The 18,508-nt window shown below is 57.6% G+C and overlaps 1 protein-coding gene across 1 annotated transcript in view; it reads left to right on the top strand.

Moving 5' to 3' along the window:
• FAM193A (family with sequence similarity 193 member A) overlaps positions 1–18,508 on the top strand; it is a gene marked incomplete at both ends in the record, with an annotated part of 59,273 nt that overhangs the window by 32,693 nt on the left and 8,072 nt on the right. Inside the window, 7 exons of the mRNA XM_084234261.1 lie at positions 20–202; positions 4,014–4,265; positions 12,754–12,952; positions 13,781–14,047; positions 14,613–14,880; positions 15,151–15,334; positions 17,732–17,962. Of these exons, the coding sequence (XP_084090387.1) occupies positions 20–202; positions 4,014–4,265; positions 12,754–12,952; positions 13,781–14,047; positions 14,613–14,880; positions 15,151–15,334; positions 17,732–17,962 (1,584 nt within the window). The remainder of the gene's footprint in view (positions 1–19; positions 203–4,013; positions 4,266–12,753; positions 12,953–13,780; positions 14,048–14,612; positions 14,881–15,150; positions 15,335–17,731; positions 17,963–18,508) is intronic.

Below are 18,508 nucleotides of genomic sequence, written 5' to 3'. Positions count from 1 at the left end.
CATGACGGGCCGTCTTCAGTCCCCTCAGGTGAGCAGTACCAGCAGCAGCTCTTCGGACGCTGACGACGAAGACGCAGACGGCGAGAGCGGGGGTGAGCCGGTGGGTGCCCTGCAGGAAGCTGGCGTCCCACTGGGGGACGGGAGCCCCGGGAAAGAGGACAGCAAAGGGGACAGCCCGCCTCCGTCATACCCGGCCCAGCAGGTGGGATTCTGTCTTCCTCACAGGCTCTGTTCCGCCAGGGGTTTCTTCTGTGTGTGTTTTCTCTAAACATGAACGTTACTGAAACAAAATTGACTCAAGTAATCTCTGAAGGCCGGGACGGGAGAGGAGCAGGCCAGGCCCGGGGACAGATGCTGCCCACGACCTGTTTTTCCCACGGTCTGACAGCGCTTGTCCCTACAGAGACGAGGGCCGAGGGCCGAGGGTTTTCACTAGCTGAAGTGACAGGACGTGGAGTTAGAGGGGGCTGGTTTCCAGGGATCCCTCCCCTGCGGGCATCCCTCAGCAGGCCTGGTGCTGAGGCGCCCCCAGACGGCCGTTTCCTTAGGTACTCGGAGTCTTACACAGGTGCCCGCGTCTCCAGATGGAAGGGGACAGTGCGGGCGAGGGCGTGGCCCACCAGCCATGGGCGCGATGCAGCTTGGGGATGCCCAGGTATCCCCAGCTGACCCCGCCTCTCCGCCATCCTCGTCCGCAGGGGCCACTTCCACTTCATGCCTGTGTCCTGCCCGGGTCCATCTCTGCAGACACGAGTATTTATTTGTCTTTTTCTTATGGAGAAGGCTGTGTCCTGACACACCCTCTTCTGCTCCATGCTCCCGCCTGCCGTGCTCTGCCGGACGGCATGCATGTGGCCCCGGGGGTCCTGCTCCCCGGTCCTGCTGGGGGATGCGTGCATGTCTCCCCCTTCTCTCCCGCAGTGGATGGTCCAGTCCGGTGTCTGCTGCTTGGACATGTGGGTGTGGCCTGGCATGCCCCCAGCAGGGCTGTTGCTTGGGAGCGAGGAGCCCCCCCTAGAGGTGCTGTCCCCGTTCTGGGCTTTGCCTTCTGATAAGACAGTGGCCCCTGTGGCTTCCTTTGACCTCGCGCGGGCAGAGTTGACCGCCGGTCCCACGTGTGGGCCCTCATCCCCTTCTGTCACCTTCACGTGCTCCGCGAGCCCTTTGTTGGGTGTGCGGCCTGTGGCCTGCAGTCATCGCTTGGTCTGTGGCCCCAAGCGGTTTTGAACAGCACGGGTTCTCAGCCTCAGTGGACTGCCGCTGGCCCCCCTGTTGCTGGCTTTTCTGGACTGTGCTTGTGTCTCACTCAAGGACGCTTTGCCCTGTGCAGAGCTGTCCCTGGGCGGGTCTGTGGCCACCGGCTGTGTTTCTGCTCGTGGTGTGAGGCGAGGGTCAGTGCTCCCTGCCCGGCGGTACCTGTCCAGTCCCTTTGTGTCAAGATGGCCCTTTCCCTGTTGAGTGGCCTCGGCCTTTCAGCAGAAACAGTTGGCGTGTGGGAGGCCTTGCCCTGCCCAGGCCTTGTCCCCTGCCACATGCACCTGTGCTGCCTGGGCCTTCTGGAGCGCTGGGGCAGCTGGTGTGGACCTCTCCCGCCTGCTGGGCTTCGTGGCTGCACCCCAAGCCTGAGTCTCAGCGCCCAACCCTGTGAGTGGTGCGCTCCAGCCCGGTTTAGGGCAACAGTCTCAACAAAACTGAGTCTCTGTGTGCACGCGGGGCCTCCCCGTTTATTTCGTCATCTTCAGTTTCCCTCCGTAGAGTTGTCGCGGGCTGTCTAGCCCGGGCGCTAGGACATCCCCTCACCTGCCAGGCTGTCGTCCCACGGGGCTGTTCCCTCGGCCACGTGCAGCAGCCTTGGGCTTGTGCTGTGGCGGAGGACTCGGGCGGCCCTGCACGCAGGCCCCTGCTGTCTGCGAGCGGCGGCTCCGCTTCTACCTTCCCCAGCTTGGGCCTCTTCAAGCCCCTGCGTGGTTGGGCCCGGGGGCTTCTGGTGGCGCGGGACACGCGGCAGTCTTGGGGCCATCCCGTCTGGCCCAGCAAGGGTGATGCAGATTTTCACAGGTGCCCTGTGTGGACTTGAGAGCGCTCTGTCTGGCTCCTGCAGGGAGCCACGGACACGCATTGGGGTTCCCGGGCCCCTTCCTGTACCTGTGGGCCCGCTCCCGCCTGCAGCCGCAGGTCTGTATGCTTGTGTGGGCAATGCTGCTTGCGCATTGCTGACTGGCTGGCTTGCCCGCGGCTGGGTCTGCGTCTGCCGGAAGGGATGGTGCCCACGCTGGCCTATGTACTGCTCTGGGGACACTGGCGCCGGGTGACCGGCTCGGGGGGAGCTGGAAGGTATCCTGCTGCGTCTTAGGAAGGGGTGTGTGTGCGGCTGAGGAGTCTTAAATACTTGATAGAATTCACCAGTGAAGTCCCGTAGGCCTGTTCTTTTTTTATGGCAGAACCTGTAATTACGAATTCCAATTATTACAGATCTAATCAGATTTCTTGTATCTTCTTAATTTTAACAATCTCTGTCTTTCTAGGAATGTGTAACCTGACAGCGTGGGTTATTATAGTCCCTTAAAATTCTTGTATGGCTCTTTGAATCATCCCCACCATGAGCCTGGCTTAAAGTTTTATCAATTTTTATAAATAACCAAATTTTGGCTATTCATTTTCTGGGTTTTTTCCCTACTTCGTTGATTTTTCTTTGGATGTTTATTACTTTCTGTATCCTTTGGGTTTGATTTGTTCTCCTTTTAGTAAATTGTTGAATCAAAAGCTTAAACTGCTGACTTCAGAGCTCCTAAATTCCTGAGGTTGTTCCACTTCGTAGCAGAAGTTTCTCCCAGGTCACGTTCTGCCTTGTTAAGCGAGGGGGCCTACCAGCGAGAGCCGGGTTGGCAGGCGGCGCCCCCAGGCCTCCCATGCCCTGGCCGCCATGCTGGGGGCTCCGACCGCACTGTCTCTGCTCTCCCAGCCCGTGGGTTCCGATCCACGTATGTCGGCCTCGAGGCTGAGCATGTGCCCCCGCCCGTCACCGCCGTCTTCTGGGCCGAGTGGCTGATGGCGTGAATTGTCTCTCTGCTGTCGGTGTCTGTCGTGGGCGCTGAGGCGGCGCCAGCATGGCTGCCCCAGCCGGCTCATGGGCCACCACCTGCCTCCGGTGTTTCCGGCCTGATGCCTGCAGCCTCGTGGTGTCTGTGATTCCAAAACGTGTCCTCACACCCCTGTGTTGGGCCTTGCGTGTCGTCCACCGCGCCTGCTTGGGATCCGTGCTCCTCTCCGCCTGACGTGACGCCGGCGCTGTTCCTCCTGCACGTCAGTGGGTTGCCGTCCTGTTCCTCCTCTACTGCCCCTTTTTGCATTAAAGAAGCTCAGTAGTGTGCCATTTTCTCTCGGCTATCTGGTCTTTTAAGTGTGTTTTGTTCAGTTTAGTGTTCTAAGGTGTGGAGGCACAGGGTAGAGCCCCAAGCAAGAAGGGCCAGGCGCCCTCTGTTTTTACCGGAAGTCCCAGCAGATTTGCCTGAATAAACACGTCTCATTTGTTTTTTCCTTTGGTTGGTTTTCAGAGCCTCAGAAGTGTTGCCTTTGACAGTTGTGTTCCATTTTACGCTTGTTTTGAGGGAGCGGAGCCACCGGCCGCCTCGCTGCACCTTAGCCGGAAGCCCCACCTCGGTGCATTTTGGAGACTGTCCAGTAGCCCTTTATTAAGCCTGAGCCCAGCGGGGCAGAGTGCCCAGGTCTTGCTGTCCGTGGCCACCCCTCTGCTCCGCCATTGTACCAGCCCCTTTACCCCTGCCCAGACAGGCCAGGCTGTGATCCTGAGGTTGTCCCCAGCAGATGCCCACCTGGGGACTCTCCTCAGGCCTCTCGACCCCTGCCGCTGGGATCCCTCATTAAGGGTGCCAGGACCAGCCCGTTACCTTTCCATTTGGAGTGACTTCTTGGTAGAATGTGGTGCCTCTAATTGAATTTGTCGCCTCCTGTGTTCCAGCCACTGAGCAGGCACCTTTTTCCTTTCTGTTTAGGCTGAACAAGCTCCCAGCACCTGTGAATGTCACGTCTGTAAACAGGAAGCTTCTGGACTGTCCGCTTCAGCGATGACCGCTGGGGCGCTTCCTCCTGGCCATCAGTTTGTGAGCCCAGAGAAGCCCACACACCCTGCTCTGCACCTGTACCCCCACATCCACGGACATGTGCCTTTGCACGCGGTTCCACACCTGCCCCGTCCTCTCATCCACCCCACCTTGTACACGGCACCCCCCTTCACACACAGCAAGGTAAGTCGGGGCGGAGGGGGCCTGAGTGCTCCCTCTCTCTCAGCTCTTAAGTGGTCAGCAAAGACCCCCAGTCTGCAGCCCGTGTGGGGAACCGCCCACTCGAGCACGACCTCTGCTGCTCGCGGCCTCCCCACACGCTCAGACTCTGGTTCTGAACCCCACCGCACAAACACAGCTCTTTGCCCTCCAGGGTGACTTGGGCGCACACCTCTCGCATGTTGGGGTGTCACTGGTTACACGCTCTGCTCTGGGGCCCGGCGCTGGCGCTGAGCAGGGTGGTCAGTGGCCAATGGTCACGAGTCTGCCCACCCGCGTGGGCCAGGCACATACACAGTGGGGGCTCTTTCGTGGCACAGCCCCCAGGCAGGAAGTCCTGACGGCCCGTGGCCAGAGGCCCCCAGAGCAGTTCCCGAGGGGGACAGAGGGATGCAGGACAGAGGCCTGGCTCTCTGGGTCTGCTCGGGAGCCCCGCTTTTGCCGGGGTCTCGACTGCCAGGGATGCACAGCTCCTTTTGTTTGTGTTTCTAGTTATTTTGAATTTACCTTTATGACTCAAATTCTGGTTTTTATTTTTATTCTGGTTCAAGGTTAGTTCTTATTGGTCAGAAGGTGAATCTTCTCCAGACTCTACTGATTTGTCATGTAAAATGGTGCTTGTTGACGGAGAAACAGGGAGGACGTGGACAGGCAGGGAAGGGGCTTCCCCCGGAGTCCTCTGCAGCAAGACCGGGCAAGGCGGGGTTTGGGGTCTCCTGCTTTCTGGGGAGGCACCCACGTGGGAGATCAGGAGCCGCTGGTTTAAAGTGGAGTGTGCCCTGTGTCTGTTACATGTCATGGCTCGTGCTTATGCTTTATCAGATTGAGTAGTTAATGCTTTCTTGAACAGGGGGGGTTTCAGCAGCATTTCAGGTACGTGGTCAAGCCGGGCCGCTTTCGTGGGCTGGGCAGACGCAGGAGGTCGGGAAGCCCCGCCCTGGTTCTTGCTGCACCCTGCGAAGGCATATAGACGTCCTGTTGTACTTTCTTGCTGCTAGACGCAACTCAAGAATAGTTCCTAAAAATTTGCAAGTGAAGTGAAATTGGTTCTTCCTCGAGCTGGTGAGACACTAGCTCTAGTGTCCCCTGACACTTTTCTCAGTACATTCTAGTCTTACAGAAGCATAAAGGAGGAGAAAAACATTTTGTGGGAGCTTTGTCTGTCCTTAAAATCTACTTATTTGATAATCCTAAGCTTTAGTCCAGTAGGTGGATGTGAAAGACTTGAGGACAGAAGCACTTGCCCAATACAGGCTGTTACGTCTGACATCAACCACTTAGTGATGTCAAGACTCATTATTAATTCATTTAAAATACATTAGTTGGATGCCATTTTCATTTGGAAAAATGAGATATGTTTGGGAAAATGTTATTTACACCTGGTATAAACACTTTTGTGTTTGTTCCTCTAAACAAACTTGCTTGTCACTTACCAGGTCATGCAAGACGCGTCTGTGTTGTTGGGGCTAGTTGGGCTTGGCTGGGCTCAGTGGCCTGCCCAGCGCTGTCAGCTGGCACTGACTTGTCTTTCTCGGGCCAGATGGTTTGGCATGATGTTCGGTGTAGCTGGCGGGTGACAGTGTTGCTGAAGAGCGGGGCGGTGGTGTGCATCGAGGCCCTGCTCATCTCCCTGTTTCTGCATTGCCGGAACCATTAGGAGTCTCTGCTGTGATGAAACGACAGTTGTCATCTTCAAGGGTTTGTGTCGCTGTTCAGTCCATCCTGTAGCCAGTGTGTGGGTGAGCACGTGGCGCTCGGTGCTTGCCGTGAACGCCGTGAGAGACGTGTTTCCCTGAAATCGAGAGACCTGAAAGACTATTTTTAAATGTCATACAGTAATATATACCTTTCATTTATATATTAAAATATATTTTTTGAAAGTTGAAGGTAGGGCCTCCCCGGTGGCGCAGCGGGTTGAGCGCAGCGCGGGTTCGATCCCGGCCACCCGGGGAGCTACCCACAGGGCGCCGCAGACCTCTCCTGTCTCCCTGCTGCTCCCCTCAGCAGTGTCTTCAGTCCGTCTGCCTGTTCTGTTCCCCACTCTGTCTCTGGTGAGTTCTCTCACCCTCCTGCACATCTGGTCTATACCCCAGTTCTTGTATAAATAAAAATAAATCTTTTTTAAAAAGTTTAAAAAAAAGTTAAAAGTAGTTGCCAAAGGAAAATACTGGAGAGGTGCTAGAGAAAAAACATTGTAGAAAAAATTAAAACTATGGGCCTCCCCAATGGCGCAGGGGTTGAGCGCTGGGTTGCGAAGCTGCCTGCAGCCTCTGCAGCATCAGATTGATCCCCGGCTGCTCCCCGGCCACCGGAGGAGGGTCCCACATGGCGCGCAGACCTCTCCTGCCGCCCGCTGCTCCCCTCAGCAGTGTCCTTCGGTCCTTCTGCCTGCTCTGCTCCCCGCTCTGGCTCTGGTGAATCCTCTCACCCTCCCGCGCTTCTGACTGTACCCAGTGCTTGTATAAATAAATAAATAAATAAATAAATAAATAAATAAATAAATAAATAAATAAATAAATAAAATTAAAACTATGTAACAGGGAATTTGATTTGGAAATATTTGGGGATTTCCCAGCTGTCTTTCTAATACTGACTTGACTTTATTTTTTTAGGATTTGAGAGCATACATTGCACGGGTTCTATTTTTTTTTTTAATCTGTAACTTTTTTTTATGGTCTAGAATGCGGTCTGTCTTGGTGGATTGCCACCAAGTCATGCCACCTTGTTTTTGTTTTTTTAAAGATTTATTTATTTATCCAAGAACTAGGGTTCAGAGGTGCGGGAGGGTGAGAGGATTCACCAGAGACAGAGCAGGGAATAGAACAGGCAGACGGACCAAAGACACTGCTGAGGGGAGCAGCGGGGAGACAGGAGGGGTCTGCTGCGCCATGTGGGAATCTCCCCGGCCGGCCGGGATCGAACATTTGCTGCAGAGGCTGCAGACAGCTTCACAACGCAGCGCTCAACCCACTGTGCCACCAGGAAGACGCCCCCCCATGCCACCTCGTAAAGAACATGTCATCATTTACTGTGGGCAAAGTAGTTGATTCGATCCAGATGGTGGGTGGTGTGGTTGAGTTTAGCCATATCCTTGTTGATTTTTTTACCTGCTGGGTCTGTCCATTTCTGAGAGAGGAGTGTTGCGTCTCCAACTGTAATAATGAAATCACGGGGCCCTCCCAGGTGGCACAGGGATTAAAGTCCCAGTGCTATCAAGCTATCACCAGCCACTGCAGCATGAGTTTGATCCCCGGCCAGGGAGCTACCCACATGGCGCAGCAGACCTCTCCTGTCTCACCCGCTGCTCCCCTCAGCAGTATACTTTATGGTTAATCTGCCCGTTCTGTTCCCTACTCTGTCTCTGGTGAGTCCTCTCACCCCCCGTACCTCTGGCCTGTACCCCAGCTCTTGTGTGCATAAATAAATGAAAATATTTTTTAAAAATAATAATGAATTCCCTTATTTTCCCCTATATTTATCTCTTTTTGCCATATTCATTTTGGTTCTCTGTTGTCAGGTGTATATGTCTTAGAGAATTCGCTGTTATCTTTATACCATGCCCTTCTCTTTATTCCTGGCGATTTCCCTGCTCCAAAGTCAAGCTGTCTGAAATCAGTACAGTCATTCCAGCTTTTGATTAGTGCCAACATGGTATATTTTTCTCCATCCACTTAACTTACAGCTTAAAGGAATCTTTATACTTAATTAATAGGTTTCTTTTAGACTCATGTAGTTGGGACTTTTTTAAAATAGACTCATTAGTCTTTGTCTTTCCTTTGGTATATTTGACCATTCATGTTTAAAGTGACTTGATGCAGGACCACCCTATTAACAGCAATTCTCTTTGTAACTTTCCTATGTATTACCAGAGGCTTCTCTTTCTGCCTCCTCGACTTATAATTGGGCACTTTGATCCCATTTATCTCCTTTCATAGCGTATCAGTTACACTTCAAAAAAAATTTTAGCAGCTGTGGCAGTTCTTACCTTTTGAGACTGCTCATCTGTGTCTCTGTAGGTGTCTCTCTTTTTTGTCTTTTCTTAGTAAACTTGTTGTTAAAAAAAAATTAGCAGTTGTCCTAGAATGTAGAATATGCATTTTAGCTAATCTGAGCCCCCCCTTCAAAGAACACTCTTAAACTTCCTGTGTAGTGCAGGCTCCTTTTAACAGACCGTCCCCATGCCTGTGGTGTTGCTGTCCTTATTTACAGGTGTCCGCCTCGATCGCCCTGTACATTGCTGCTATTGTTACTTAAGACGGGTTTTTTATGAATTAGTAATTTAAATGAGGGCCTCCCCGGTGGCGCAGCGGTTGAGCGCTGGGCTGCGAAGCTGCCCGCGGCCTCTGCGGCGCTGGTTCAATCCCCGGCTGCTCCCCGGCCACCGGAGCAGGGTCCCGCATGGCGCGCAGACCTCTCCTGCCGCCCGCTGCTCCCCTCAGCAGTGTCCTTCGGTCCTTCTGCCTGCTCTGCTCCCCGCTCTGGCTCTGGTGAATCCTCTCACCCTCCCGCGCTTCTGACTGTGCCCAGTGCTTGTATAAACAAACAAATAAATAAAACATGCCTCTATTAAAAAAGAAAAAAGAAAAAAAAATTTAAAAAAAATAATAATTTAAATGAGATTTTTACATAGTCTTTCTCCAGCGCTCTCCCTTTCTTTGTGTACATCCAAGTGTCTGATCTGTATTGTTTTCCTTCTGCCTGAAGAAAATCTTTGAACATTTCTTACAGGGCAGGTCTGCTGGCGATGAGTTCCCTCGGTTTTTGTTTGTCTGAGGAAGCCTTTATTTCTCCTTCACTTTTGAAGGATAAGCTCCTGGATACAGAATTCTAGGTTGGTGGTTTTTTCTTTCATACTCTAAAGCATATTCCACTGCACTGTCCCCTTGCTTGCATGGTTTCTGGTGACACGTCCTCTCTGATTCTCTTCCTTGTTCTGTAGGTAGAGGGTTTCCTCCCTCACCTCTGCCCCAAACTGCACTGAGATTTTTTTACGGTTTTCTGCACTTTGCATAGGATATGATGCCTAAGTGTTGACTTGGGGTATTTATTCTACTTGGTTTCCTCCAACCTTCCTGAATCTGTGGTTTGGTGTCTGTCATTAATATTGGAAAGTTCTTAGCCATAGGATTTCAAACATTTCTTCTGTCTGTCTCCTTCCTTCTTCTGGTATCCAATTAGCATGTTACATCCTTTGAAATTGTCCCACAGTTTTTTGTTTGTTTGTTTGTTTGTTTGTTTTTAATTTTAAAGATTGATTGGTTTATGCATACAAGAGCTGGGGTACAGGCCAGAGTTGCGGGTGGTGAGAAGATTCACCAGAGACAGAGTGGGGAGCAGAACAGGCAGACTGAAATACACTGCTGAGGGAAACAGCAGGGAGACAGGAGAGGTCTGTGTCCTATGGGCTGCTCCTGGCTGGTGGGGGATCCAACTTCTGCTGCAGTGGCTGCCAGTAGCTTGACAGCACTGTATAGCACTGTCTTTAACACCTGCGCCTCCAGGGAGGCCCCTCCAAGAACTTTTTTGTATTAGTCTTACAGTTAAGTGATTCTCTATGTTAATCTGCCACTTAGGTGCCAACTTCAGTTTGTCAGTATCTTCCAGGTTAGGGGATGATCTCCAGGCAGGAAAGTGCCTGGGGGGGGGCAGAAGGAGGAGGGAAGGTGACTGCTCCCCTGGGAGCATGAGGAGTATTTGAAACAGCCTCAGTGAGTTTGGTCTCCTGAGTGGCTCTGGTCGGCTACTGCCTCCCTCACCAGGTTGGGGAAGCCCACCCCTGCAGGAGTGTCCCTGGAAGTGACCCCGGGGCGTGAGCGTGGTCCGGGTGGAATCTAGGGGGAAAGCTGTGAGGGAAGCAGGGACGTGGCCGAGTGCATTGTGGGGCCACCTTGTCCCCTGTGATCTGCCTTCTGGTCTCTGGCCTGAGAAATAGCAAGGCCCAGACAAAGGTGGCGTTTGGCCTCCTCCCGTCCTCAGAGGCATCTTGACAATCCTAGTGAGAAAAACATAGACTTCAGGCACTCAGTTCAATGTCCCGTGTCCTGGGACGTCGCTGGGCTGCCTTCTGGCCGAGCCTCTGCTGTCCCATCTCTGTCAGGCCCACCTTACTTTCTCGGCTCTTGTCTGTGCCCATCTGGGACGGCAGAGGTGGTGACGAGATAGCCTGGGTCTGCCGACTTCCGCCGAGCGCGAGCAGCATGTGGTGGTGGCGTCGACTGTGTGTTTGTCAGAACTTTCATTTAAAGCAAAACTTTTGCTTTTCTAAGATCACCTTTGCCTCGGTCTGAAGAACAATCGAAACTTCTGTCACTTTGCGCTGTGCGGACTGGTGCAAAGACGGAAATCAGTGTCCTAATCCAGCAGCATCGCCCACGTGTTTGAGACTCGCCTCGCACTTGACAGCCAGTGGGCTGCGGGGGCCTGGGTGCCGGTCTTGCTGACAGAGAGAGGCTTCTTTTCTCTGAGAGGAAACTCGTCTGCTCTTGGGGCTGGTGGGCTCTGGGGCACAGGCTGCCCCTGTAGGGGCGTTAGTTTGTGTTTCCCGGATTCCTCCGTGCTGAGCTCAGCTTTTATTGAACATCCAGTAGGTGCCAGGCCCTGTGCTACATGCCAGGAAAACAGAATCCGTTAAGTCTAGAGCCCATTTTCAAGGGTCTTGGGGTTAAAAGAAAGACAAAGACAAAAATTGAAAAATCAAAATATGTGACATCCCTTCAGAGGGAGTGCAGGTCTGAGGGGAGACCAGCTGCTGGAGGCTTGGGTAGGTTGTGCAGAGGAGGTGAGGCTGCGCTGGGCCTTGAAAGGAGTGGCGGAGCCTGGCCCTCCGCGGGCACAGAGGTGGCATGCCCAGGCCAGTGCATCTCAGCAACCAGGCTGTGCGGCAGGGCCGCTTCTCGGTCACGGGTGGCGTGACAGGAGCTGGGGTCTACTCCTCAGCAGAAGGGCCTCGGGACTCCTTAGTTTTCACCAGTCCTTCTCAGCAAAGCAGCTCTCAGCTGGCCGCCACTTCTTAGGCGCTGGAGGTTGTTGGGGTGCTGTCCCTGCCTCTTCACCGCCAGCACTGCCCACCAGGGCATTTGCTCCTGCTTTTGCCCTGGTGGCCAGCCTTGCCGGTCTCTTCCCATCCATGCCCCGAACGTCCTCTCTGACCGCTCAAGTCAGCAGGTGTGCGAGGGCCCGACTGCTGGGTTGCCACCCCATGTGCTCTTCTCTGAGGCGCTGGCGGGGGAGTGGGGCCCGGTCTGTGTCTGGGGCCCTTCTCAGGAAGCGCACAGACCCCTGAGCACGCACCCAGGATCCACGTGCTTGGCGCCTCTGGTTTCGTTCCTCCACAACCTGGAGGGAGCATTTTCAAATCACAGATGAGAAAACTGAAGCACAAGAAGATTGAGGAATTTGCCTGAGGTCACACAGCTAGGAGAAGGGGGGCTGGTGTCTGAGTCCAACGCCACAGCCTGAGGCCGAGCGGACACTTGGGCCGCCCTTCCCATGCGTCCTTCCTGCGGTCACGCTCCGCTGCCTCTCTTGCCCTCTCTGGGGGGCCAGGTTTTTCGAGGCCGCCTCTGGTTTGACCCTTCGGGTGGGGGCTCTGCGCCCTCCCTCCCACCCTCTGCCCAGCCATCACCCGCTCTTGGAAGTCCCCCCCCAACCCTCCCCGCGAGTCCACACACTCACCCCTCACTGCATGCTGCAGGTTGGGGCCCGGCACCACCCTTCCTTCCCTCCCCCCCAGCCGCCTGCTCGGGCAGTGCCAGACACAGGGTGGCCACATGCCGCAGCCTGGGTAGGCCCAGCCCCAGCCCTCCGCACCCCTGGAGCTTATGTAACTCGAGGGCAGGGAGACATGGGAGCTTCTGATGATCACTGGTACATTCTCAGATGACGACCATGGCCGTGGGTGTTCAGCGGGCGGCCTCCCACGGTCCTGGCCACGGCCTTGGGGGTGGAGGCAGCCACACCTCTCGCTGGGTGGGGGGGGACGTCCTAGAATGTGGGTGCAGAGAGCGCAGACACATCAGGGAGGAGCCGGAGGCCCCTCGTGCCAGTGGCCCGGCGGGCAGCAGGGTCAAGGGTGGGCCAGCCACCTTTGGGACTCTGGGTTCCCCCTCTGGACCAGGGGCCCTGGTGTCTTCAGCAGGGAGCAGCACTCCGGCTCCCCTCCCCTGGGGCCGCGGGCCCCAGGCCGTCTGTGGGTGGGACCAGCCGGTGGTCCCGTTTTCTGCACCTCCACAGTCGCCTTCCTGGGCGGCGTGGCGGGATGCCGCGCGGGCGTCGCTGCGCGGGAGTCAGCAGTCGCGGCCCTGAGGCTGTTGGAAACACTAGCCGCTTCCAAGCCTGCGCGGCGCCCCTGGCCTCCCACGTCACTCGGGACCGCGGCCGCCCACGGCTCTGTCGTCTGCGCCGGGAAACAGACTATTGATCCTGATTGTGATTAGAGCATTTTTTTTTGTAGGCTTTACCGCCAGCACCTGTTCAGAATCACACAAACAAGCATCAGGTATTCAGTGCGTCTCTTCAGGACCATATTTACCCGAGCTGTTTCGGGAGCACGCCAGAGTGGAATAGTTCTAAGTTTATAAGTCTGTGGGGCGCGCAAATGATGAATGATAAGGACTGGAATCCTGGCACTTTCCTGCCAGACACAGTTTCTGGTAAGGAACTCGTTAAACTTTCTTGAAGGTTTGAATTGCGGCGCTGAGTTCATTGCCATGGTGGTTGCCTCACACCCTGGGAGGAGCCAAGGGCGGGGCCCAGCCCTCCCTGCCCACTGGCCACCCCGTGCCTGCCATGGCCCACAGCCGCCCCCGCCTGAGCGTCTCCTTCCCAGGGTCTGGTGTCTCTCCTCTGGTCCTCAGGCGGGGACCCCCGGCTCTGAGCCGTGCACAGTGGGTGGTCATGCCCTGGTGGACCTGAATGCGTGTCTTACGTGCCTCTTTTGTGGCGGCCCTACATGGGCCCTGTGCCTCTGACAAGTTGCTTCCTCCCAGCTGCCAAGGCTCAGCTGTCACTGAGATAGCAGGGCCTGCCGCTCCTGAGGGAGCTGGTGCCCCCACCTCACCTGTCATGTGGCTCAAGCCCCTCATGGCCCCGCGTCAGCCCCTGCATGTGCTCAGAACCACAAGCTGGCCTTACATCTGGTCTGTGCTTAGGTGTCTAGCTGTGTGACCTTGGGCAAGTTGCTTAGCCTCTCTGAGCCTCAGCTTCTTCATCTTGAGGGTGGGAATAATAGGAGTAGCTTCGGAACCTGAGCTAAAACAGCTGTTGGGCAACGCGCATCCCCAAAAAGCACCTAGCACGGGAGTTGGCACATAGCAGGGGCGCAGTTTCTCTCGTAGATAAAGGCTGGTTGGCCAGTGTCCTCCCAGGGGTCCCGACTCGAGGCAGCCCAGCCTTTGAGGGGCGAGTCAGGAGCAGGTCCGTGGGGCTCACCTCAGTGGCATTTACTGTTGACGCCTAAATCTTCCCGTTCTTCTCTGAAGGGAGTGACGTATTAGGGCCAACTCTCTCAGAAACGAGACCTGAAGCCCTCCCACCTCCGTCTAGCAATGAAACGCCTGCAGAGAGTAAAGAGAAAAAAAACACTGCGAGAAAGAAATGTTTGTACAATTTCCAAGACGCTTTCACGGAAGCCAGCAAGGTCGTGATGGCCACCTCCTCAGCCACCTCCTCCGTCTCCTGCACGGCCACCACGGTGCAGTCCAGCAACAGCCAGTTCAGAGTGTCGTCCAAGAGGCCGCCCTCCGTAGGTACGGCCGCCAGCCCTGGGCTCAGGCTCCCGCGGCTCTGGGCCCCGCCCTCCGGCCCGCGTGTCTGCCGCTGGAGGTGCTTCCTCCCTGGATGTGCCTCAGGGGCCTGAAGGGCCCACCCCAGGCGGGGGTGGGGGAGCACTGGAAGCCTGAGGTGGGCAGAGGGCCTGGGGGCAGCGAGAGCCAGCTCGGGGCTCTGCATCTGCTGGGGGTGCCTGAGTGCGCCTCTCCACACAGTTGGAGCGGAGGGTGCCCACGGGGCCCCTGCAGGATTCACGCAAAAAACTTTCTTCAGTTAAATCAAGTCAGGAGACTGTAGATCCTGACGGTCCCGCTGACCTCGACTCAGGAGCTTGGGCGCTGTGGGGTCCGGGGAGGTCGGCGGCCGGCAGGGCAGGCTCGCTGGGGCAGGCTCGCTGGGGCACGTCTGGGAGACGGGTTTCCATGCTGAGCCGTGGCGAGGGCGCAGAGTTGCAGCTCCTGGCCCCGGCTGTGCTGTGGGGTCTCGAGCTGCGCCGCGCAAGGCCGGTCCTTGGCCCTGGTGCTGACTGGGGCCTGCTTGCAGGGGACGTCTTCCACAGCATCAGTAAGGAGGACCACAGACACGCCGTGCCCGCTGCCCCCAGGAGCAGTCCCACCGGCCTGGCCCCGCTGCCCGCCCTCGCGCCCGCCCCCACGCCCCACCTGGGAAACCTCCCAGCCCCGGCGTTCCCCAAGACGGCCACCACGGCGCCGGGCTTCGTGGAGCCGCGCAAGAGCTTCTGCCCCGGCCCTGCGGCCCCCCCGCCCCCCAGCACGGACGGCTCCGTGAGCGCACCCCCCAGCGTCTGCAGGTGAGCGGCCAGCCAAGGCCCGCGCCCTCTTGGGAGCTGGGGCCCGCCCCGTTCAGCAGAGGGCAACACGGCACACTTGGGCCTCTTTCTAAGAGTTCCCACTGCCTTCGGGTTCCCCCTCGCGGGCCCCCGCCCCAGCATGCGGCCAGGCCGTGGCGAGACTGTGCCACCTCACCTGCGGCTGGGTGTCCGCTGCCCGAGCAGCCTCGGCCCCTGCTCTGGGGCGGGGGCCTGGGGAGGCGGCACTGACCCGCCCCGTGCGGTTTGCAGCGACCCCGACTGCGGAGGGCACCGCTGTGAGAACGGCACCTACGACCCGCAGCAGGACGACGGGGACGAGAGCGGAGACGAGGACAGCTGCTCCGAGCACAGCTCCAGCACCTCCACGTCCACCAACCAGAAGGAGGGCAAGTACTGCGACTGCTGCTACTGCGAGTTCTTCGGGCACGGCGGGGTGAGTCCCTGGAGGGCGCGGGGTACCCGGGGGAGGGCACCCCCAGGAGTGGGGGGTCACCCCTGGGCGGGCCGACAAGACTCGGGCCCGCAGGAGGCCCCGGGGTGGTGTGGGTGCGCGGGGCCCAGACCCGGCCTTATTGGCAGCTCAGGTAAAACCCACACGGGGTCTGAGACGGAGACGCCGCTTGCAGGCTGTGCTCGCCTCAGAGACGCAGGGGCAGCGCGTCCAGAGCCGGCCGCCGGGCCGTCCTCGCTCCGGGTTTTCTTTGTGGTTTATTCTCCCCGCCACCGCCCCTCACCCTGGCCTCGGGACCTTAGAAAGCTCGCTGCTGCTGCTGTTTATTTTTTTATATGGTTTAAAGGGTTTTGTCTTTTTGATTTATTCTTTTTTTTTTTTTTAAGATTTATTTATATATTTATTTATTTATACAAGCACTGGGTACAGTCAGAGGCACGGGAGGGTGAGAGAATTCACCAGAGCCAAAGAGGAGAGTAGAGCAGGCAGAGTGACTAAGTACACTGCTGAGGGGAGCAGTGGGCCACAGGAGAGGTCTGCGCGCCATGTGGGACCCTCTCCGGCAGCCGGGGATCGAACCGGCGCTGCAGAGGCTGCGGGCAGCTTTGCAGCCCAGCGCTCAACCGCTGCGCCACCGGGGAGGCCCAATATTCTTTTACATTCTTACGTTACTGTTCATTTTTGTACGACGTTGGATGTCTCTCCCTCGGGTGCGGTCCCTGTCAGGCTCCCACCCCCACAGCACGTGGCCCGTCACTGTGGTCCCTGTGCCCTCCCCGCCCCTGCTTGGGGCCTCAGCTCCATGGTCACCTGCAGGTTTTGTCTCTTTCTTGACCCTTTGTCGCTTCCCTGTGTTCCTCCTGTACGTGAGCCCGTCGGGAGGGAGGGCGCTCGGTGACGAGAGACTCTCCTTCTGGCTTGTTTCACCGAGCGCCCTCCCTCCCAGCGGCCTTGGCGTGCAGTGTCGGTCGGTCGTGCGAGACGCGTCTTCCTGAGCAGCTTGCCTGTTTGGGGGCGTGGCTTGTTCCCGAGCGTGGCTGCGGACGCGGTGCTACAGGAACAGGGCCCCCCCCGCCCCGGGCAGCATGTGTGTGTCCTCGGGTCGCTGTCCCCGAGCAGCCGCGGGGCCTCAGGCAGGCCCCTGTCCAGTGCACTGGGTCCTGCCCCCGGCTCGCGCGTAGCTGGGCCCATCGCCTTCCCACCACCGCCGGCCTTTCTGAGTCTCTGTGCAGCCATCGGCTGTGCACACGTCCTCTCTCCTCTCTGCTGGTCACTACACGGTCCTTGCTTCACTACATGGTCTCCTCGGCTCCTTCCAGTTGGCTGTAAACGGCCGCTCTCTCTCTCCTCGGGTCTGAGGCGTTCTCACCCGGGCACCAGGGCCGTCGCTAGTGCTGATGGCGTTTGGCGCCATGTTCTTTGTGCAGATGCCAGAGAGGCACCGGGCCTAGCGGCATGTCCTGCTGTAGCTTTTCAAGGTAGATCCAGTCACATTCCAGGATGGTCACCAGCAGCGTCCTGGGCCCCTTGTCGTTGAGGGCTTTCCTAATGCCTGCCCCTCCCGGGGTGCGGCAGCATGTCCTTGCGGACACTCCAGACAGGTGTCGTTCCTGCATCGAGGGCCTCTGCCTCCCCCGGGAGGTGCCCGTTCACCTGCCGCCGTGGTCGGCCGTGGTGTCAGCCCTGTGGTCCACACGGGTGAGCGCCCCCGCCCAGTAGGATGGTGGTGTAATCTCACTGCGTTCTCTTCTGCTGCGTAAGAGCTTTTTAATCTGAGCTCATCCCAGTTGTTTTTGCTTCTGTCTTCCTTGCTGCCGGGGTCGGAGCTGTGAGTTTTACCGGGTGGACGCGTGGAAGCCCCGGGGGTGCAGCCGAGAGACTGGAGCCCTGGATGTGGCTGCGGGCGGGCGGGCGGGCGGGCGGCCTGGCAGCCGTGTCTGAGGCCAGGAGCGCGCGGCACTTGCTGGCTGGCTCGTCCATCATCTTGAGTGGCACGAGGAGCCGGCGGGCGGGCGGCAGGACGCGCGGGGCTGGCCGCCTCCTCCCTGGCTCTGTCTGCCCTCGTGGGCGCACAACTCCGGCAGCACTGCTTCGGGATTTTCACCTTAAAAATGTGCACTTGTGTCCACAGTTGGACGGATTTCACCGGATTTCTCGTGAATATGTAAGCCTAACGGGTTGGCACGAAGGCTCCCTTCAGGGGGTGGCACGATAGGTTTCTCTTTCTTGCCCTTGGTTTAGTTCCTCACTTTCCACAATAAGCTGGTGTTCCTTGATGTCAAGGTGATGGTCATTTTCAGAGAGAGGGTCTGAAATCTGTCAGATTCCGAAATCACGGAAACCTGAGGGTTGGTTTCTATCCCCGCTTGCCTGCCGCAGCCTCCAGCCGCGCCGACCAGCAGGAATTACGCGGAAATGCGGGAGAAGCTCCGGCTCCGGCTGACCAAGCGGAAGGAAGAGCAGCCCAAGAAGGCGGGCCCGCTGTCGGAGCGGGAGGGTCTGGAGGACCACCGCAGGGTGGAGGACCTGCTGCGCTTCATCAACAGCTCCGAGCCCAAGCCCGTGAGCAGCGCGCGCGCCGCCAAGCGCGCCCGGCACAAGCAGAGGAAGGTCAGTGCCGCGTGGCACTGGGCCTGCACCCCTTCCACACAGGCGGTCTCGTGGGTCCACTGCGGCCAGCTCCGGCCTCTTGGCCCCGGGGTCCTGCCTGCGGGGGGCGGGGCCCTGGCCTTGGGATGGGCAGCGAGTGGTGGAGCCGCCCCCGCACAGCTCCTCTGAATGCAGCCCGAGCGCCACATCCCCATCTCCATGAGCCAGGCCAGGCTACTCCAAGAGGCCGGCTGTCCAGGGCACCTCCCCATCGGGCATGAGGGTGTGGCTGGCCTTCAGTCCCAGGGCAAGTGGACAAGGCCTCCAGAGGCTGTGCGGGTGCCTCCCCAGAGTGCTATGAGACCAGGAGGTGGTGGTCGCTCGGGAATGCCCTCAGACTTTGCCATGTCAAGCACTGGCCGCTGTCCTGGGCTGCCCCGCACCCTGGGGCCAGCTGGGCCTCCACTCGGCTCCTCAGCAGGGGGACCCTCCCTTAGTGTCCCGGGGCCTGTGCTGCTGCAGAGATGCCGGCTGTACTTGGAGTACAGCTTGTCTTCCTGCCAAGCT

The sequence above is a fragment of the Talpa europaea genome, assembly GCF_964194135.1.
Source record: "Talpa europaea genome assembly, chromosome: 5".
In the NCBI taxonomy this organism is placed as follows: Eukaryota; Metazoa; Chordata; class Mammalia; order Eulipotyphla; family Talpidae; genus Talpa; species Talpa europaea.
The sequence above is the reverse complement of the archived record's forward strand: the minus strand, read 5'-3'. Positions and strand labels throughout refer to the sequence as shown.